General features: G+C 44.2%; 1 protein-coding gene across 2 annotated transcripts in view; it reads left to right on the forward strand.

Annotated features, from left to right (window-relative positions):
* Positions 1–19,217, forward strand: part of LOC121880152 — a 144,851-nt gene extending 125,634 nt beyond the window's left edge. For both annotated transcript variants that reach the window (XM_042387243.1, XM_042387244.1), the window contains exons 5-10: positions 4,599–4,849; positions 10,959–11,173; positions 12,651–12,833; positions 16,302–16,493; positions 17,866–18,022; positions 18,412–19,217. In XM_042387243.1, coding sequence (XP_042243177.1) covers positions 4,599–4,849; positions 10,959–11,173; positions 12,651–12,833; positions 16,302–16,493; positions 17,866–18,022; positions 18,412–18,584 — 1,171 coding nt within the window. In that variant the 3' untranslated portion in view covers positions 18,585–19,217. The remainder of the gene's footprint in view (positions 1–4,598; positions 4,850–10,958; positions 11,174–12,650; positions 12,834–16,301; positions 16,494–17,865; positions 18,023–18,411) is intronic.
* The last annotated feature ends 1,070 nt before the right edge of the window (positions 19,218–20,287 follow it).

Raw genomic sequence — 20,287 nt, forward strand, 5'->3', positions numbered from 1 at the left:
ACAAGCAAGCCCACACCTCCCAGTGGGTGTAAGTGTGCCTGTGTAAGCCAATGATTATAACGAACAGATGATTCGCCTACAGGCCCTACACAGTGCTTGTGTGGGGGCAGCAGTGAACGAAGAGTTTCGAAACGCCGGGAGTACTAGTGCTGCCGCAAACCCGTAACATCAATCCATGATAACAACTGCAGCACCATCACATAATGGGAACACCACAACAACCACTACAATGCCAACACGTGGTAACAATACGTTACATCCACAATAATATTAAATTACGACATATACTATACACCACAGTTAAGCATAAACAGACCAATAACACTATTTCTTGACGTGCAAAATGATGCCCTCATTGGGTTCAAACAGTGTGCAACCAACCACCTTGCTCGCACGCGCATTCGCTCAAGGTTATTGAGGATTTTACAGCTTGTATATTCAGACTATTTCTATGTTTCCTTTAATTAATTCCACCTTTGAAAAGTGCGCTCTGCATCAGCATTGGATGTTAGAAGTGACAACACTTCCATTGCAAAATGTCCAAAACATTTATATTTTGCATCTTCCTCTTCATTTAAAAGGCTAATGACATGTTTATAAAATTGCTGACTTTTGGGGTGTCACCTGTCCCCACAACTTATTGTTTAGTTCGAATCTTTTCCGTATTTCCATATTCACTACTACTAGAAATTTCTGCACCGCATCCTTGTCAGTGATCATGCTGCTCTTATTATAATACTCTCGCCTTAGTGAGGTGGCATGTAATTGCGATCCCAAATATATCTGATTGACTGGTATTTATAGGGAATCATCTGTTGGATCAATATCATGCATTTGGAGTTTTGACACGCTATGCAAATGGCAAAAGGAGTTTAACAATAGCTTATGCAGTTGACATATGCTATCATGGATTAAATGCAAAGTTGAGGCTGTACTGGAAAAAACATACATTACAGCAGCACTGGTCGGGACACTGTCATATGAGTGTGGACCACAGGTTGCGAGTGTTCCTTTTCGTACAGGCAGAGCTGCCGCCCGCTACTGAGGTTCGCAAAAGAAAGGAAAATTGATTCATCACCACCGGGTATAAGGCAACAAATAACCTACTCAACGAAGTACCCGGTAAGTGTGATTAAATTTACTTAATATCACACTTGTAACACCGTAAGCAACCGGCAGTGAAGTGCCACTTGTAACACCGTAAGCAACCAGCAGTGAAGTACCACTTGTAACACCGTAAGCACCCGGCAGTGACCTGCCACTTGTAACACCGTAAGCAACCAGCAGTTACCTGCCACTTTTAACACTGTAAGCTACCTGCAGTGATCCACTTGTAACACGTAAGCGACCGGCAGTGACCTGCCACTTGTAACACCATAAGCAACCGACAGTGACCTGCCACTTGTAACACCATAAGCAACCGACAGTGACCTGCCACTTGTAACACCGTAAGCAACCGACAGTGACCTGCCACTTGTAACACCGTAAGCAACCGACAGTGACTTGCCACTTGTAACACCGTAAGCAACCAGCGGTGATCTACTATCGTCAAACAAATACAAGCAGCGAGCCGCACCACTGAATGCAAATACAGACGGTGAGCAGTGGTTCATCGAACAAACTTTGAGACCTAACCGGAGCTGTAAATAATTCTCAATAAAAGGACAAGAGGTAGAAGTTGTCCCTCCAGAGCTGAACGACCACGACTTTACAGCAACAGAAGGGGGTCACCCTCTGCCTGAACCAAAATCCCGGGTCCAACATGATGGCAGAAGTGCAACGAACTGAGACTGAAATGCTGGAGGCGTATTTCACAAAGGGGGAAGAAAGGGAAACAGCACGACGTTTGGAGTCTGGGAACGTCAAATCCGAACAGTCAGGAAAGTTCTCAGAGCAATTGTGGGGAGCCAAGTCCTGAAGGAATACCGACTGCAGACACTATTTTGTGAAGTGAAAACAATCATAAATAGTCGACCCATCACCCCTGCCTTGAGTGATGTGAGAGACCTGGAAGCGCTTACACCAGCCCACATCCTCCATGGTGGCCCACATGTTGATCTGCTACTGGAAGGATGTCTTCTGAAGGAGTCATATCAACGACGGTGGCGGCATGTGCAGTTCCTAGCAGACCGCTTCTGGAAACTCTGGGTGAGGGAGTGCCTTCCACTACTCCGCAGAAGACAAAGGTACATAAAACCAACCCGTAATCTCCAGGAAGGTAACGTTGTCCTCATCACTGGAGAACTTCCTTGCAACAAATGGCCATTGGGCAGGGTCACGGCAGCAGTCCCAGGAGCCAATGGTCTCGTGCGCCAGGTGCGTGTGCGAACCGTATCTGGGGAGTTCCGAAGGCCAGTGACCCGTGTATGCCTTCTTGAACACGTCACATTGTAAAATCTTGGGCCATTGCCCAATGCCGGGAGTGTTATCACCGCTGGCTTCAGCTACACAGAACTGGCATTTGCTGCCTGCCTCCCAGCGGCTCAACCGATGTGCCGTCTTCGAGTGTCACCTTACCCAAACAAATATAAATCTCTCAGCCTACGACCCCGTGCCTCGTGACCTGATGTAGGAGAGGAGAGGAGAGGGGATGTTTACAGCCAAGCGGTCCTGTTTTCTGCTGAATAAACAGTTCGGCAGGTGGCGTGACTGTCTGGCCTCTACAGCCATACTGAGAGCAACTCCCAATCCTGTCCCTGAGTTTTGTGCCAAGACAATTTACGCAGTACTGTTGTCTCTTGGAACACCACACTGATTTACATCGACCCGCACTTGTAAGTACACCCTACATGATGACGTACCCCTCAGTGCCGAAATATTGTGGACTAATTATGCCTGCTCGTTTCTGCCTTACCTGGAGCAAGAAGACAAAGTGGAATGAAGCGTAACTAAGATTAATAGAGTTATGAACTTTGTATTATATCACTATGTTTAACGATGTAGTTAAGATAAAATTGTGTGAGACTAACTAATTATGTATCAGATGGATCACCATGTAATACTAATGAACGCCGTGTTCTCTGTAGGTTTTTTACCATATAAATAAATATTGAGTGCATCAAAAGGCGGGTTTCAATCATTCCCTTCGACTTGCCTATCACCCGACCGTCCTTAATTAATGTGACAACAACAACACCAACACCAACAACAACAATTTGTTAATAAAAATAATTATAATTATTATTAGGATGTTAATATAATTAATTGATAAAAATTAATGGTTATTGAAAAAGTTCAGCAGCCAAAGGGCTAAAAATATACAGTGGGCAGAAATTACTTATTATTGTACCTACAAAGTCATGGGGTGGGTGGGCCGTTTAACAAAAGCTTTCATTACTAAAGGAGAAGGATTATAAATTGAACATTAAAGTTATAGTTTACAGTTGATGGCAGGGGCTGGTTTCTTGCCCTTCTGTGTGAGGTCACGTAGGCCACGTGGTGCAGTAACTGGTCCATAGATGTTGATATGAAGGACTTCACGTGGTCCTGGTGACACCGTGTGGCGTGGTCACAATCCCTCACACTGTTAAGTGGTGTTGTGATATCTGAAGTCTCACAATCGCAAGATAAAGTTTTAGGATAACCTCGTTAGTCATGTAACTAACACTCCTTTGTATGAACCCAAGTACTTTGTTAGCCTTGTTTCGAGAAAATACACATTGTCGTCTTGGTTTAAGATTCCTACTTATTATTCCTAAATCTTTCTCACAGTCGGATTTCTCTATATCAACGTTGTTCATCTGATATCTGGTTTCTCTGTTCACATCTCCTAGACTAAGTACTTTACATTTGTCCACATTAAATTTCATCAGATTTTTTTCAGACCATCCGAAAAATCTATTTAGATCTTCCTGTAGCTTTGCCGAGTCCTCGTCAGATTTAATATACACGCTCTATTTTAGTGTCGTCGGCAAATTTACTTCTGTTGCTGTCTACGCCTATATCTATGTCGTTTATGTACATAATAAATAGAAATGGCCCAAGTACTGATCCTTGGGGTACTCCACTAGTGACGTTACCCCAATCGGATTTAGTGCCGTTTATGCTTACTCGCTGTTTCCTGTCCTGTAAACACGCCCCGGTCCATTTTAGAATATCTCCTCCAATTTTATGAGCCTCCACTTTTCGGATTAGTGTTTCGTGGGGGAATCTGTCGAAGGCTTTGCTATAGCCAAGGTATACAACATCATAATCGAGTCTGTCGTCCACTCCTTTCTGAAACGAAATTGTCACCTTTGGCGGGATTTTTTTGACATTGAATGGGGGAGGAGGGTTTGAGGGGAGGAAGTTGGGGAATGAGCCAACATTGGCCCTGGCAGCTGCCACAGCCATAGCAGCACCGGATAAGTCTTGACTTTCCGGTGGTCAAGAGTGTGTGAGTGTGTGTGTGTGTGTGCTATATTATCCAATAATATGAGGTATGAACTCTGTTAAATCTCTCACAGATGCCACAGAATGATACACAACCATGAACCTTCATATTGAAAATATCTGAATTTACGGGTAGAGAAGAACCCAGTGTATAGTGACTGTGCACATATTGCTGTACATATAACACGTTGTCTAACACCCTAATAGAGTCTTCCTGCTCCATACAGGCACTCGGGGGGCATCGAAAACCCTGGTTACATCCCTGACGGGACGGAAATGGGGGATGGCGTGCAGACAGATTTGAGGGAGGATGGGTCGGGATCAGCTTGCCACGCCTCCGCCAGACGACTCTCTCAGCGCCCCAACTCGACGGAGTGCGCGTGGCTGGAGAGCTCCTTGAGCGGCCCCAAGCAGCACTACAGGGCCCAGGAAACTTACTTCGACTGCGAGTTCTACATCTACGGACACAAATATCAAAGTGAGTGATTGTTGTGATGTATCTACGGGTTCTTCTGTTGTAGTCATATAAAATTAAGTAATGGATACTTCTGCTTATTAATATTTGTGTAATGCATTTATCAAGAATGAATGACAAGTACATAGTTTCCTATATACGGGTACTCTTAACATTTACAACCCCATAAGACGATAGATCTCGGACTTAAACAATAAATACCTGTTATTGGTTCAATAAGTTAGAGAACATTTGTCTAGTTTTCCTAACTTATGAAACGTAACATAGTAACGCCCATAGTTTTAAACACCCTCTTCCGTTGAAGAGAGTCGTCGTGTTTCAACCCGAGCTTTAAAAATAACCGAGTCCCGAAGGACACCACAGTACAGTACTTGACGGGATGGTGTGGCGGTAAAATTAACTAATTCCAATCTTATAAATTAATTTTATTGGAATTAGTTAATTTTACCACCACACCACCTCGTCAAGTACTGTAGTTCGGTGTCTCAGGATTTTTTTTTTTTTTTTTTTTTCAAACTCGAGTTGAAACACGACGACCCTCTTCAACGGAAGAGGGTGTTTAAAACTCCGGGCGTAAGGATCTTGAGGAACTGCTGCTTGGGTGTACCTGGCTCTTTCAAGGTGTAGGCCAGGACACTTTTTGCATTCTTTCGCATAGTTAACTTATCAAACAGAGCTGGGGGATGCTTTCCCAACTCATGCTGCAGGTACTGCCCCATCTCTTTCTGCTCCATTATCACGCATGCCACTCATAAACAGCAATGTGCTATTGACTCCCGCTTCTAGGCCACGCAAGGCCACATTGCTGCTCGCTGCGCTTATGGCCTTGACACGGTCTCTCCTCTTCAGCGTAGTTGCCACCTGTAATTAAATATGCGAGCTTTTTACCGATGCCATATGCTTGATCACCATTTGCCGATTGATCAGCAACAATGCCATATGCGATGGACACCATGGCTTCGGTTTCTGAGTTGGAGAAAAAGGGAATGAGTCCTCCACCAATTCAGACACGTACCATAGACCATAGTCCTTAACATCATGAAAAGTGCAGCAGACGCGGAGGTCGTTGTGCTGATTCGAAGTCAGCGTGTGGACACCACATACAGTAAGTCTCCAAGAGCATTGCAGACAGGCAAACACCTAGGCAGTACATGCACTAGTTTTACCAGGGTGGAGTAACGGTGGCCGGTAATAAAGTCACAGGAAAAAGAGTCACAGAAAAAAGTCACAATTTTGGCTAGGAAAAAAGTCACAGGAAAAAAAGTCAATTAATTTATGGTGGCCGGTAATAAAGGCTAGGTTAGGTTAGGTTAGGTTGACATATTAACCTTAAAAAATGTGAGAATTCGATAGTTAACTTTTCTTTTTTTCCTGTGACTTTTTTACCTGGATTCGGAGTAACACCTCGGCCACTCGACAAACCTCCGGGAGCCTCGAGCATTCGCGTGAAAATTTGATCAATAATTTGATCAGTGAAATTATCACTCCAGAACTTGTAAATTCTTCTAATTAAGAAGAAGCCATTTTAGGTGAATTTCTCCAGCTGATATTTACTTATGATATCTGGGAACTTCTGCATGGAATCCAGATACCTTCTGCTACAGCGTGCAAATGCAACATGCCCGGCTGTATGAAGAACGGGGATCATCTCCGTGACAACATACTGATGGAGCTCCCAGTCACCAGTACGCTCTGCGCGAATGAAGATCAACACACGTACTTGACGGAGATAGCGGAACCACAACTTACCAGCACGACTCTCTCTTGACAGATCCCCAAAAGGTTATACATGATCTGTGTGAGTTGAGTGACCAGTCTTTCCTTCAATACGATGTTGGTAGCACACTCAGCATTTAGAATCATCTGATGTATATCTTGCAGGTGTTTCAGATTGACCCCATTCAAGCAGCCGGGGTTCTCTAACATCACCGTAGTAAGGGCCACTACAATGAGAAAAACGCGTGAGTATAAGTATAACCAGTCATGTGCTCGACAGAGTTAAGGGCATAAACTGTTTTCCAGAGATACTCGAGACCACTGCCATCCATTGTAATTATGACCAAGTGAGCCCATGCAGAACATGATGAGGTGAAACCCTCCGAGTCTAACAATGATCCGGTCAACCTCAGGCGATGCTTGAACTATGTCATCTGTGGTTGTCCCCATACCCATGTTTTGCCTCTATCTGGGTTCGTGCAAACAAAAGAGCTGTGTAGATAGTACAACCAAAACCTCGTTGTAGACATTAATTCCATCATCGTCTGATGAATAATAACAAAATTATGACGACTTCAATGTTTTAGACACATCATAAAGGCGGCCATCTTGCATTTTATTAATTACGGTACATCCCGTTTCATTTCTGATGATTTGATTGCTTCCTCGAGCTCCAAAACCTGGGAATAGACACCAAAAACACCTCTGTCCCATATAATAACCAAGAGAGTTATGATAGATTATGTGTGAAGTATAACACCACTCAACCATGACAGCGGCCATCTTGAAAAAAAAAAAGATGGCACAGCGGGAACCCTTAGGGACTTTTCACCATTGGACTCCGTGGGCAACCAGGTAACTTCCCATAAAAAAAAAAGGCTTTTCATATTTTCTTCCGGGTGGCTATTGACATCTGTTCTAAAGCATTTGCAGTGACGACCTCGGTTCCTTATTTTTCTTAAATTTCAACTTATTATTACCCTGTGGCTAGTTGATAGTTAATTTTATTTGTTATGTCAGGTAGAGAATGGAGTAATACAATTCATATTGGCGTGTTGTAAATACTTATTTAAAAGTGCGATGACTATTCTTCTGCCAATTTTGATAGCATTTGCTGGAGAGTGTCTGCGTGTTATATATATATATATATATATATATATATATATATATATATATATATATATATATATATATATATATATATATATATATATATATATTCCGAAAGTGTAATGCTCACACTGGTAAATTAAGTAAAAACACCACATTGGAGAAATAAAAGTTGAAATATGTATATTGATTTTCTGTAATACAAAGGACAATCAAATTCTGTGATGCAGCTTTGAAGAAACCTCCCTCCGTCCCCCCCTTCACCCTCAGATAAGAAGATTACTCCCTCCCTCGCCCCAGTCTTATCCCTCTCTCACCCCTCGTCCATCCCTCCCTCCCTCCTTTCCTTGTCCTTCCCCCTTCCCTCCTCCCTTGTTCCCTCGCGCCCTGCTTTCCTCCAGTATATCAAGATCCCTAACGTCTTCTAGGCTACCACCAACCTCGCTCCTTACAGCTACCACTACCACCCTCCTTTAACATGGTACCCTGCACACTACACCACCACCACAACGGTGCCCTACACACTACACCATCAGTGGTGTCCTACACCACCACCATCAGTGGTGTCCTACACACTACCAATAGTATACGAGACATGGCACCATACACTCCCTCTCCACCTCTAGTGACACTCGTGGCACCACCAAAGGAGAGGGTCTTCCGCTCCAGCATACTTACCTCCCTGAGGAGCTCTCACACCTGTGTTATGAGACCTACCGCCATACACTGCCGCCACCCTTGTTACCCTTATGCTTGCAACTTGTCGACTTTAGTGTAAACATCTATACCTAAAGAACGAAGGAAAAGAACTGTGCAACTAATTAAATTCATTTTTATTTTACCTTTGAATTACTATAATGTTAAGGAAGGAAACCCGTGTTAGTTCACGGCACAGTAATGAGGAGCGGCAAGAGGAGGATAGTGCACTAGTCAACATAGGTGGTCGTCAGTAGTGTCGTCTTGCATTGTATCCAACTCTTGGTCAAAATGGCATTTCAATACTTAGACTATGAACAGTCTTGTGTGAATTTAGTGACCACACCATTTACTTAGCCATCAGACAGTCACTACTCTATGGTGTTTAACAGTCACTACTCTATGGTGTATTTAAACTGTTAATAAATCAGACAGTTTAATTGTAATACAGTCTGCTTCACGGCCACTCTATCTAACTGTCTTTATATTGATCAGTCTAATTACTAAGAGAACGGTTTTCAAGTGACCAGACAGTTTCTGTTGAGTCTGTTTACTGATCACAAACTGTATGATGGAGATCACACTTGGCCACCCTCCCAAGTAAAACACACACACACACACACACACCTTACCTAACATAATCAAAGACCTCTTGACGGATGCAGGTTATGAAGGGCCCTCGTCCTGACAAACGCCAGTCCCAGCAGGTCCCTCACCTGCCCTGATTAATATGACCGGATCCCATTGCGATTGAACCGTCTGAGGATTTAACCCTATTAGAAGTGAACCGTATTAAAACTGGGACCCAATTATACTTAGTCCTAATCATAATAGTTAGGGGATTTTAGGTTGGGCTCTATTGCAACTGGGACGTGATTGATCTGAACTCGCTTAACTTCACACAACTATCCCAAATTAGTTGAGGTTCTTGAAATCCTGGGTCGGGGAGGAGGTCAGTGGAGTACGCCGCACAGGTGCAGCCTGCTGCACCCGTGTCCTGCAGTGACCCGTCGGTGTAGACAAAGTTGAAGTCCCCTGGGATGACTTGTGACTTCATTTATATTTTGCGATGATGCTTTTTGTTGTTCTATTGGATGGTCATCTCTCTTGGGGTCAGTGTAGTGTAGGATCAACAGAGTGACGGCCCATAGTTCTCGCCCGTCATCTCTATATCTGAGGCTCCACTGTAGTGACATCCACCATCCTGTTATAGTGACGTCCATCACCCCGCTGAGACGACGTCTATCACCCCTCTATAGTGACTACCACCTCGCTATAGTGTCGCTACCACCACGCTATAGTGTCACTACCACCTCGCTATAGTGTCACTACCACCTCGCTATAGTGTCACTACCACCTCGCTATAGTGACTACCACCTCGCTATAGTGTCGCTACCACCACGCTATAGTGTCACTACCACCACGCTATAGTGTCACTACCACCTCGCTATAGTGTCACTACCACACCGCTATAGTGACTGTGGGTTAAAAAGCACGTGAAACGCCAAAGTTGCTAATCGAAAACAGATAAGCTAATTTTCAACCCCCACCAAAGCAATCCATTGCCCAACTACAGACGGCGCGGTCCCCTCCGTTCATCCGACGGTAACGCTTTAACTAAAAACCAAGAGAGTATCCTTCTGTGCTGGAAAGAGCACTACCATTCCCTGCTCAACCGAAATACCGATGTGATGTCCTGACTACCCAGCAGGTCCATCTGCACTCATCCCGTGATGAGGTACAGTAGCTACTGTCATCAAGCAGATGAAATAACAAAGCCAGAGGGCCTGATGGAATCCCAGGCGAGGTGTATAAAGCAAGGTGTTCACTCTCCTGGCGGAAAACTTCTTTCCGGAATCTCAATGTGGCTTTAGACCATCTTGTTGCACCACCGACAAGATCTTTGCTGTTCGCCAGATACAGGAGCAGTGCAGAAAATAGCGCCTTGAACTGTACGTGGTATGCAACGAAAAAGGTGTAAAGATAGTCTTAAGACAAAACTGAAAAAGTGCCAAATCGACCCCTCACCTGGGAGACGATCGCTCCACACTGGAGCATTGCCACACGAGGTGTTAATACTTTCGATTTAACTCCACTACTTACTGAAGTGAACTAACGCCAGCTCTGGAAAGACGCTGCCGCCGCTACTCCACACACTCAACATCTGCGGACGACCCTGCTGGTTCCATATCACCCTCTTAAGCCACCCAGAGCTCACCAACGAAGGTGACATCACTCGTAATTCATATCATTCTGTCATCGCTGGATGATCGTCATAATCGATTTCGAGTGACAACAAAGTAGGTGTGGTGTTACGTTGTTTAGATGTTGTGTTACGTTATATAGTTGTGGTGTTACGACGTATATTTGTGGTGTTACGTTGTGTAGTTGCGGTGTTACGATGTGTAGTTGCGGTGTTACGTTGTGTAGTTGTGATTACGTTGTGGTGTTACGTTGTGTACTTGGTGCTACGTTGTGTAGTTGGTGCTACGTTGTAGTTGGAGTGTTACGTTGTTTAGTTAAGGTGTTATGTTGTCATAATAATGTTTCATTGTTACTTGTGATGTTACCTGGTGTTGTTATATTTTAGAGGATGAAAAGGAGATGCTGCCTGCTGGCCTGCACGAGTTCCCCTTCGCCTTCAGCCTGCCGCCTAACCTGCCTCCCAGTTTCAACAGTGAGAAGGGGTTCATTGGCTACATGGCCGTGGCCATCCTCGACCGACCAGCCGCCGCTAACATCGTCCAGAAGGAGGGGTTCAGTTTACACTCTATCCTCGACCTCAACATGGACTCTCATGCTAATGTAAGTACTCTAGCTCTTACTACTCACTCTCTGTATAGACTTTTCTACTAGCATAAGTACCTCCACTCTCCCATCCCACTCAGCAGCCCTTAACATGGACTTCCTTATTAACAGGAGGAAACTCGTAGGGAGAAACAACCCAGTTACCCACACTGTCCCCACACCCGCCTCTCCACTTGACTCACCACTTTTACGAAAAAACAAAAACAAAAAAGTGGCTATTAAACCGTCGGTGGCTGAATAGCCTGGTAGTCTACGTAGCCGAGACGGTTACACAGACCGCCTGGCTATTCAGCCGTGAACCCCTGAACATTTTAATAACTGTACAGAATATCTGCAACTAGACCTATGTTTAGTATGACCAGTAATGTTCATCATCTTTGCTTGTTTCAGGGCAAATATCCGGGTACTTCCACGAGAAACACTGTCCATTTTACCGAATTTCAGACAAATTTTGACACTTCTTTTTCCAACTGTGGCCAATTGTTTGTCTTTCCTCTATTGCAAATTTGTTCTTAGGCATTTGACTAAGCTGTGCAGACAGCTTCCTCCAGTTCCTAACATTCGTATCCGTGGTGTTAAAAACCAAGAATACTCACAGGTGTGTATAGTTCGGGATCTCAACAAGCAGTTGCTGTTTTATCTCATTTAGTTTCGATACGGATTCAGTTCAAAAGGAGATACGGACTTTTTGAGGGGACTGTACAGTCGCGGGCAAAAGTTCGCTCCCCGTGGTGAAACCGAGTCACGGGAATGAGTCTCCGAACTGACTTACCCTGACTGTCATCTGGTGCGGTTGTGCTGTTTTATCTCGCTTGGGGTCGATACTGCTTCAATTTGGGAGGGAGCGAACTTTTGACCCCGACTGTACTTCAGCGTTGATGATGAGAGTAGAATGTTGAGGGCTTACATACATAATATCAATAATGAAAGAATAGTATTCAGAACATTAATAAAATATAACTAACAATAGGATTATCGCCATGTGGGCCATAGGTAGAGCTGGGCCACCTGACTGAATAGCCTTGCTGTCTATGTTGGTTACCAGGCTATTCAACCGGTAACGGCTTAATAGCCACTGCTAAAAATTAAAGAGGATCACCAAAAGATTAACCACCTTAACGGTAACCTAACAACCTAACCTACCTAGACCTAATCTAAACTAGTCTAACCCCCCCCCCCCTCTCCTTCCCCCAGATAACTTTAGCGAGGGTGTCTAATTTTCAAGTGATCAATAAAAACTCTTGAATATCTTGTTCAGAATTTTTTTAGTGTCACTTTTCTACGCTGTACAGTACATTCCCTGTGTTCAGTGTTCTAGTTCCTGTTAACTCATCATCTTCCCTGTGTTCAGTGTTCTAGTTCCTGTTAACTCATCACCTTCCCTGTGCTCGGCGTTCTAGTACCTGTTAACTCATCACCTTCCCTGTGTTCAGTGTTCTAGTACCTGTTAACTTGTCATCCTGTCCTCCCACAGTCGACGACGAGCAGCAGTAAGGCCAAGAATCTGTGTTGCTTCTGCTGCCAGACGGGACCCATCACCCTGTCGGCGCGCATCCCTCGCCGAGGTTTCGTCCCGGGGGAGAAGATCTTTGTGTCTGCCGAGGCCGACAATGTCTCTGCTAGGAACACTCGCAGGACTAGACTCCTCTTACTACAGGTATGTATCGTGCTAACTGTGGAGTCAAGGGTCATGAATTCTTGTATTTCAGCGACATGAGGGTCGAAGCCCACTCTACAATATTGAAATTGTATTGCTTAATGTACTTAGAGAAAAACTGTAGTGTTTTAGGGTATTGCTAGTACTTTTTCTGTATTTTTTTGTCCTGGGATTTTCCTAGTTTTGATGTGATAATGTATTGAGAGAGACGTGAGAGAATGGTAGAAGGGGAGGCCACACAAAGCACTCATCCCTTGTAGATTTTGTAGAATTTCATTGTGATTTTTTTATCCTGTGTTGTGTTTTATGTACACATGATATCAAAAGTCCCCTCACCTTTCATGATCAAATAGAAATTGATTTATTCACGGCCAACTGACCACCACACAACTACTGCCTTAAAAACTTCTCTGGGAAAGATAAAGTTCATTCAGACTGCACCATTGTCTCTGCAGTCTCACCAGACATTCCCGAGACGGATAGTCATAGTGCACCCCACATCTTGCAAGAGTCAGACCTCAGAAATAGTGACAGTAACAGTAATGTTTCTATGGGAAACACTTGCCTGAGTGGCAACACCACTGCCAAGGGCAGCGAGCCTCCTCTCTCCTCTCCTCGCCTCCCAACCAACCAACCAACCAAGTAAATTGCATCTGCACTTTCCCAAGGACTCACTGAAAACCGCTGAGGACCAGTTTAACTGGACAACAAAGTATTAGAGACAACACGGTCTCGCCATTCAATTCCGAAAAGATAAGAACCGTAACTTTATCAAGTGTCAGACACCCGAGGTCTATGAAACGCTCAGTACTGATGGATATGACGGGGACGTCTTTCTCCCTCCAACCGCTGACGCAGCAAAATGCTGCCACATTCTACTTAAACAATTCCCCCTATACGCTGAAGTCGAAGATGCTCGTTACTTTAATCCATGTATACTCAGTATACGTCGACGCTACCGAGGGAATACCCCACAAGCAGCGGTCATAGTTAAATGGAAGGGGAGGGAGTGCCTAACCACTGTTGATGTCCACCCAGTCCTCCCTCCACTGTACGCTGAACCATATCACCCCGGGCCTGCTTTAACATAACAGTTTGGGCTGCAAATTGAGCTTCGAGTTCTTTAATTTCATTTTTCAAGTCATTGATCTCTTCATTTTGTGCGAGCATGGGAATGAGAGGCACAGATACACCACATTTCTTGACCTAAAAACTGCATTTGATATTGCCAATAGGCAACTTATATTGTACGAACTAGCCAAAATGGATATAGGAGGTAGGCTGTAACACTGGGTAAGTGGTTACCTAACCATCAGAAGGGCTGCTGCACTGTTTCAGGGTTACAAAAGCGAAGTTAATGTTATGCAGCTTGGCACCCCCCCCCCCCCAAGGTGGAGTACTTAGTCCTACTTTGTTCAATGTTCTTATGGATACATTACTAAATTCAATAACAGACAACCCAAGCAATATCACAATCAGCTATGCTGATGATATTCTTGTACATACTAAAACTCATCGTGAAATGCAAACCACCCTGAACCGTGTACATTCAGCCTGTGAGAACCTCGGTCTTATTATCTCCACTGAGAAAACTAAGGTGTTCAACAAACATGATGGTAACCGCAAACGCGGCCCCGCCAAGTTCAAGATAGGAAACAACACCATTGACTATGGTGAATCTAAATGGATCCAAACTACAGCTACACATGTGAAAATGTTGGAACTAGACATCTGGACAAAGTTGAGACACAACAGCACTGCCTTCCACCCTAGCGGACAGTTCCCTTCGATATCATAATACCGACATATCCGCCTAAAAGATTAATTATACAAAGTATTTATCTCCAACACACTGCCAGAGTGAGAGCTCTTGAACACATATACACCCTACAGACTGATGATAACATCACACAGACCATCTACACTGATGGATCTCTTCACACCGCCTGTGGGCAGGCTGGAAGTGCTATCGTTGTGACTCAACCTAACGGTAACACAATTGAAAAACCAGTTAGAATTAACAGCTGGGCATCCACTCTACAAACTAAATTAGTTGCCATACTCACAGCTATTAAATTTATTGTGACCACTGTCACTGACAGTCTCATCATCACTGATTCTCTATCCTCACGACTTGCCCTTGACACCCTCACTCAAGTTGTCACGCGCTTGTCTCTGAAGCCAGACACAAGTATACGTACCTTGTTGACCAGGGTGTCAAGATCAAACTGTTGTGGATCCCCTCTCACATAGGCCTCAAAGAAAAATGACGAGTTGATGCCCTCGCCAAACTCGCGTCTAACAAAGGCACTGTTGAATACAATCTGGGTTTGTCAAAAAAGAACTCCTAAAACTGTAATTAGGAATGAACTTGTTGATGAATTTGACGCAAGTAGACAAGTGCAAACAGGCACTAGGCAAGCCATTGTTTACCATGATGAGATGTATCAAGTGAAACATGTATATGGAACAAGTAACAAGATCACTAGATTACAAGATGTTGTAACCGCTAGACTAAGGTTAGGTTATAAGTACCTCTGACAGCATATCCCTCAAGCAGATGTAAACAAGACTAAATGTAAAGTGTGTGGCCATACATATGGCCACACACTCGAACACTACGTCCTCGACTGTGTGAATATAGAACCTTTTAGGAACAAGTCCAAGCACAGTGTATGAAATGGCACAACACTTTATCTCTAATGGCAAGATAGCCGAAATATTAAGATTGTATCCACTTTCTTGCACTTAGTAGCTACGTCAGTTCCCATGTATAGAACAAACACACAATGTGCTTGATTACATCTGACGCATATGTGAATAACAATGTGCGGCCAGACATATTGCCTCACACTCGTGTACTCACGCAGTTGCGAATGAGTTACCCTTTATGTATAGAACTAAACAAAGATTTTTTTTTTTAAATACTGTGTAACATTCAATGCCATAATATCCTGACCACGGGGGTTAGTTATACGGACCCTTTGTGAACCCTACTCTGTAATCCTCTTTGCGCTACCGCTCACAGGATGAGTAAGGAGCGCACAATAAACTAGCCGCTGTAAGTGGCAAAATTAAAACAAAATATCACTACAAACACCTACACTACACCACCACCAATACTACAACCACAGACAGCTACACCACTACAACCATCACCGCTACACCCACCACCACTACACACCTGCATCACTACCACATACCTTTACCAACACCAACAACCTTCAGTATTACAACCACCTAAAACACCAGTGCCACTACAAACACTGACACCACCACCACTACAACCACCACTACAAACACCTACACCACCATGCCCACCACTTCAACCACTTACATCACCACCACTTCTGCTACCTTCTACAGCACCGTCACCACCACTATTACCACCATCACCACTGTATATAGCAACCACCACCTAAAGGCTATTACTACAGCACCATCACCTATACCACTTGCCTCCCTCAGGTGGTAACGTACATCATGCCCAACGGCGTGAAGGATATGGTGGAGGAGAGAGTGTTGAAGGAGATCGTCCGAGGCATCATCCCGCCGGGGGAGTCAGACATGTGGGAGAACGTGGCTATCGTAGTTCCTCCCCTCGTACCTGCCAACGTCCACCTCACCTGCCGCCTTCTGCGTGTCCAGTACCGCCTCGACGTGAGTACCTACCTCCCTCCCCCACTTGGGCTGTGACGGAGCCGGGCATAACGGGTCAGGTCTGGGCGCCTCAAGTGCTCCCTCCACCACAACTGTATCAAGGACGAAAGTAAACTTGAGAACTGGTTTATCAGAGTTATAGTGCTAAACTTTAAATGTTAAGACGGTGAATGTTAACAGGGAGTCACGGAGAACCAGACGAGAGACACTTTCAGGGCTCGTCCGCATTGATCCCTGGGTCATGTTTTCACAATGACACTATTCACCTGTAAACGATATATTCCAAGATTTTCTTTTTTTTTTTACTTTATTTATAGCTTACATTATAAATTTACATATGGTACGATACTGTAGGCTACTGTACGGCTCACTAGACGAGCAGTCGCCAAGATTATTTCACCTGATGATTATATACGCTAGTACTACCTGGGAACCTAAGTTAGGTTAATATCAAGGTGAAGTAAACTGAGGGGGGTTAATATTCTAGTGATCCAATTTAACTAACGAGGAAAAACAACTGTGACAGGTAGAATGGGAGGAGTTTGTAGTGTTGCATGATGTGTGGCAGCGACACAGGACGAAGTGATGGGTTGTGTATAGTGTGTTAACCAGTCTGGGAGGTGTGTTGGCACTAGTCAGTAGTCATTCGTGTGATATGTCAACTGTGGTGGAGGACTGCCCCCTCCCTTTGCCTGGTGTAATGGTAGGGACCCCGGTTAGTGTAATAGCAAGGACTCCGCCTGATGTAGTGGTAAGGACCCACACCTGGTGTGGTGGTAGGGGCCCACACCTGGTGTAGTGGTAGGGACTCCCGCCTGGTGTAATGGTAACCATGACAACCGAGAAAGTTAGAACAAACTTTCCTCGTCAACATGATTTACCTCCCACCTGCTGGGCCGTTTGTCCCCGTTCCCTCCCTCTTTCTCCTTTTTCCCTCCCTCACTATTCCTCTCACCACCCACCCTCCCTCCCTCTCTTTTTCTCACCGTCCTACCTCTTCTCCGTCTTCTCGTCTCCCCGCCCCCCTTTTCCTTCTTCCTCTCCCCTCCATCCCTCCCTCTTTCTCCCCTCCCCCCTTCCTCTATCCTCCTTTACTCCCCTCAGAGAGAGCTGCTGTTCTCCACGCTACTGTTAACACTGTCCCTCCTGCACCCGGGTATAGTGGTCATTGTGTCGTTTATGTATTTTCTTGTAATAGTTCTTTCTGTTCTCTCCTCTGCCTGGCCACCTTGACCCCGTGAACTGCACCGGTGACCTATTGCTGCTGCCTGGCACCTGTTACTGCTGCCTGGCACCTGTTACTGCTGCCTGACACCTATTCCTGCTCCCTGGCGACCCGTTGCTCCTGACGACGCTATGGGTGAGGGAACAGATGATCCTGGAGCCCCCGCTACCGTCGTCGGACCTGAGGGTGAGCCTCCCGCTCATCATCGGCTCAGTGCCTCTCAGGAACCGTTTCTCCTCTTTCCTCCCGCCCGGCGAGACCCGCAAACCCACCGGCCTCCCTGGCATCAAGTACAAAAACTACCGTAAGTGTCCGCTACCGTCTGTCACCTACACCACAGTACTCGCCCACCACTTACACACAGCACAGCACCCGTCCCGTACATAAATACGCAGCACAACACCACAGCAAACACACAGCACAGTTAACTATCAACCACCGTCCACTAGTTAACTCCCCGAAACTAGTTAATTATCCACTACTAGTTAAATATCCACTATTAGTTAAATATCCACTTAGTTAACTATCCACCAGTAGGTTAGCTATCCACTACTAGTTAACTATCGACTCCTAGTTAACTATCCACCAGTAGGTTAACTATCCACTACTAGTTAACTATTAACCACTACTTTAACTCCAGTACTAGTAACTATCCACTATCCGTCACTAACTACTCACGTCGCCTCCTGACAGCCTCCTACTGGTTCGGGGAGTGTATGTTCGGCAAGGAGTTCCTGGAGAGTCAGTACGAGCGAGTGACGGGTATGCATGAGGATTACGGCCCTCAGTACACAGCCCTCACGCCCTTTGCCCCTAACTACATCTGCTACACGACTGGCAACAACGTCGACGAAGAGGACCGATGACGCACGAACGTTCCCTCCCACCCGCTGACGCCCTGGTACACTATGAAGTTCTATCTGGAGGTTCTACATGTTATGGCGCGGTGTTTGATCCTGTGGAAAGCTATGTTACACCATGACGGATTTGTCTGTCGATTTTGTGGTTTATGGTTCATTTTTACGACTCGTGTCGTAGTGTGACTTTGTGACGTTGCATGGGCGAGTGAAGGAATACGAGTCCGTGACAGTGTGGTCTATTGACATAGTTGGAACAGTAAGGCAAAAGCAGCAACATTCTGGAGGAGCCAAATCTTGTAGTGGTAATGGCCCGGACACTCCAGGGCTGCCAGCACAACCAATACCATCATCAAAGTGGAGTGACAGTCCTATCTAATCATTTATAATTGATGGCGGACCATTGTAATTACTAACTTTGTTACGCGCTTAGATCTTAGTTGTTGAAGCGCAGTAATAACGCCAAGTGGAGTGAAATAATAAGAACGATATTGACACTGATATATATTTGTACTGTACTACTTTTTTCTTGACCTCAAGAGGCACAATTATTTCTGTTTTATAAGGTTCACTATTTTGAACTTTCCTGATGATCGTGGCCTTCAATATTCATAAAATTAAATGTCCACAACAGCTCTCAAATGAAATGTTTTACTTAAAGAATTAAAGTGACAAAACGTGTGATAATGGCCTCATGGCACCAGAGGACAGATTTGTTCTCCCATCGCCTGAGGCTGCCTCCCTGAGCTCTCTCAACCTCATGTAAAAAAATATATATATATATATATATATATATATAAAATATATATATATATATATATATATATATATATATATATATATATATATATATATATATATATATATATATATATATATATATATATATGAGTATTATTATACCTGTATATCGTGTAAGTTCTAAAGTTCTACTTGTGATATATATTATCATATATCGTATTAGTTTTAAAGTTCTACTGGTGATGTATAATTATAAGTATCACAGACATAGTACACACTTAAAGCTGTTAAGTGATTACAAGTGATAAATAGTTACGAGTCATAGAGAACAGTAGTTTACTGTATATACAGCTATACGCGACTTCAGTACAAGTGATTCATGACTTCATGTGATAATAACCGTCTTGATCCAGAAAATTATGTTTAGTACACACATCTTACCATGCAAATAACAGGGTGTCTATCATGTCCGTTTGCACTTTTAAACTTTAATAACGCTTTATATACATTATAGAAACAATCTGTACATGGCACATAAGAACAAAATGGATAAGATTTAGTACCATTTAGTTTACCGTCCTCATACCTGAGGGTTGGTGACCACGGTCCTCCACTCTAAACGTTCTCGGGCTGTTTTTACCAATCCTCTAAGGTTTTGTATCTCTCTGGGGACCCAGTGTTTCATCCATCCCAGTCTCTGCCTTCCCCTGGCCCTCCCACCCTCATCTTAAAACCATTAATATTTCGGTTATTTCCTCTCATCATCTAATTATATGACCAAAGCACCACTTTTTCATTTTCTGTACATTTTAAGTATTTATCTTGAAGTTATGGTAATTTGATTGCTTCTTCGTTGGTTTTCCTGTCGGTGGAGCTTATTCTTAGCATTCGCCTATAACACCACATTTCAAAGGCTCACCCAACCTCTTTCTGGTGTCTCCTGAAAGTGTCCACGCTTCTAACCCATACAA

Source organism: Homarus americanus, unplaced genomic scaffold, assembly GCF_018991925.1.
Source record: "Homarus americanus isolate GMGI-L3 unplaced genomic scaffold, GMGI_Hamer_2.0 scaffold30108, whole genome shotgun sequence".
Taxonomy (NCBI): Eukaryota; Metazoa; Arthropoda; class Malacostraca; order Decapoda; family Nephropidae; genus Homarus; species Homarus americanus.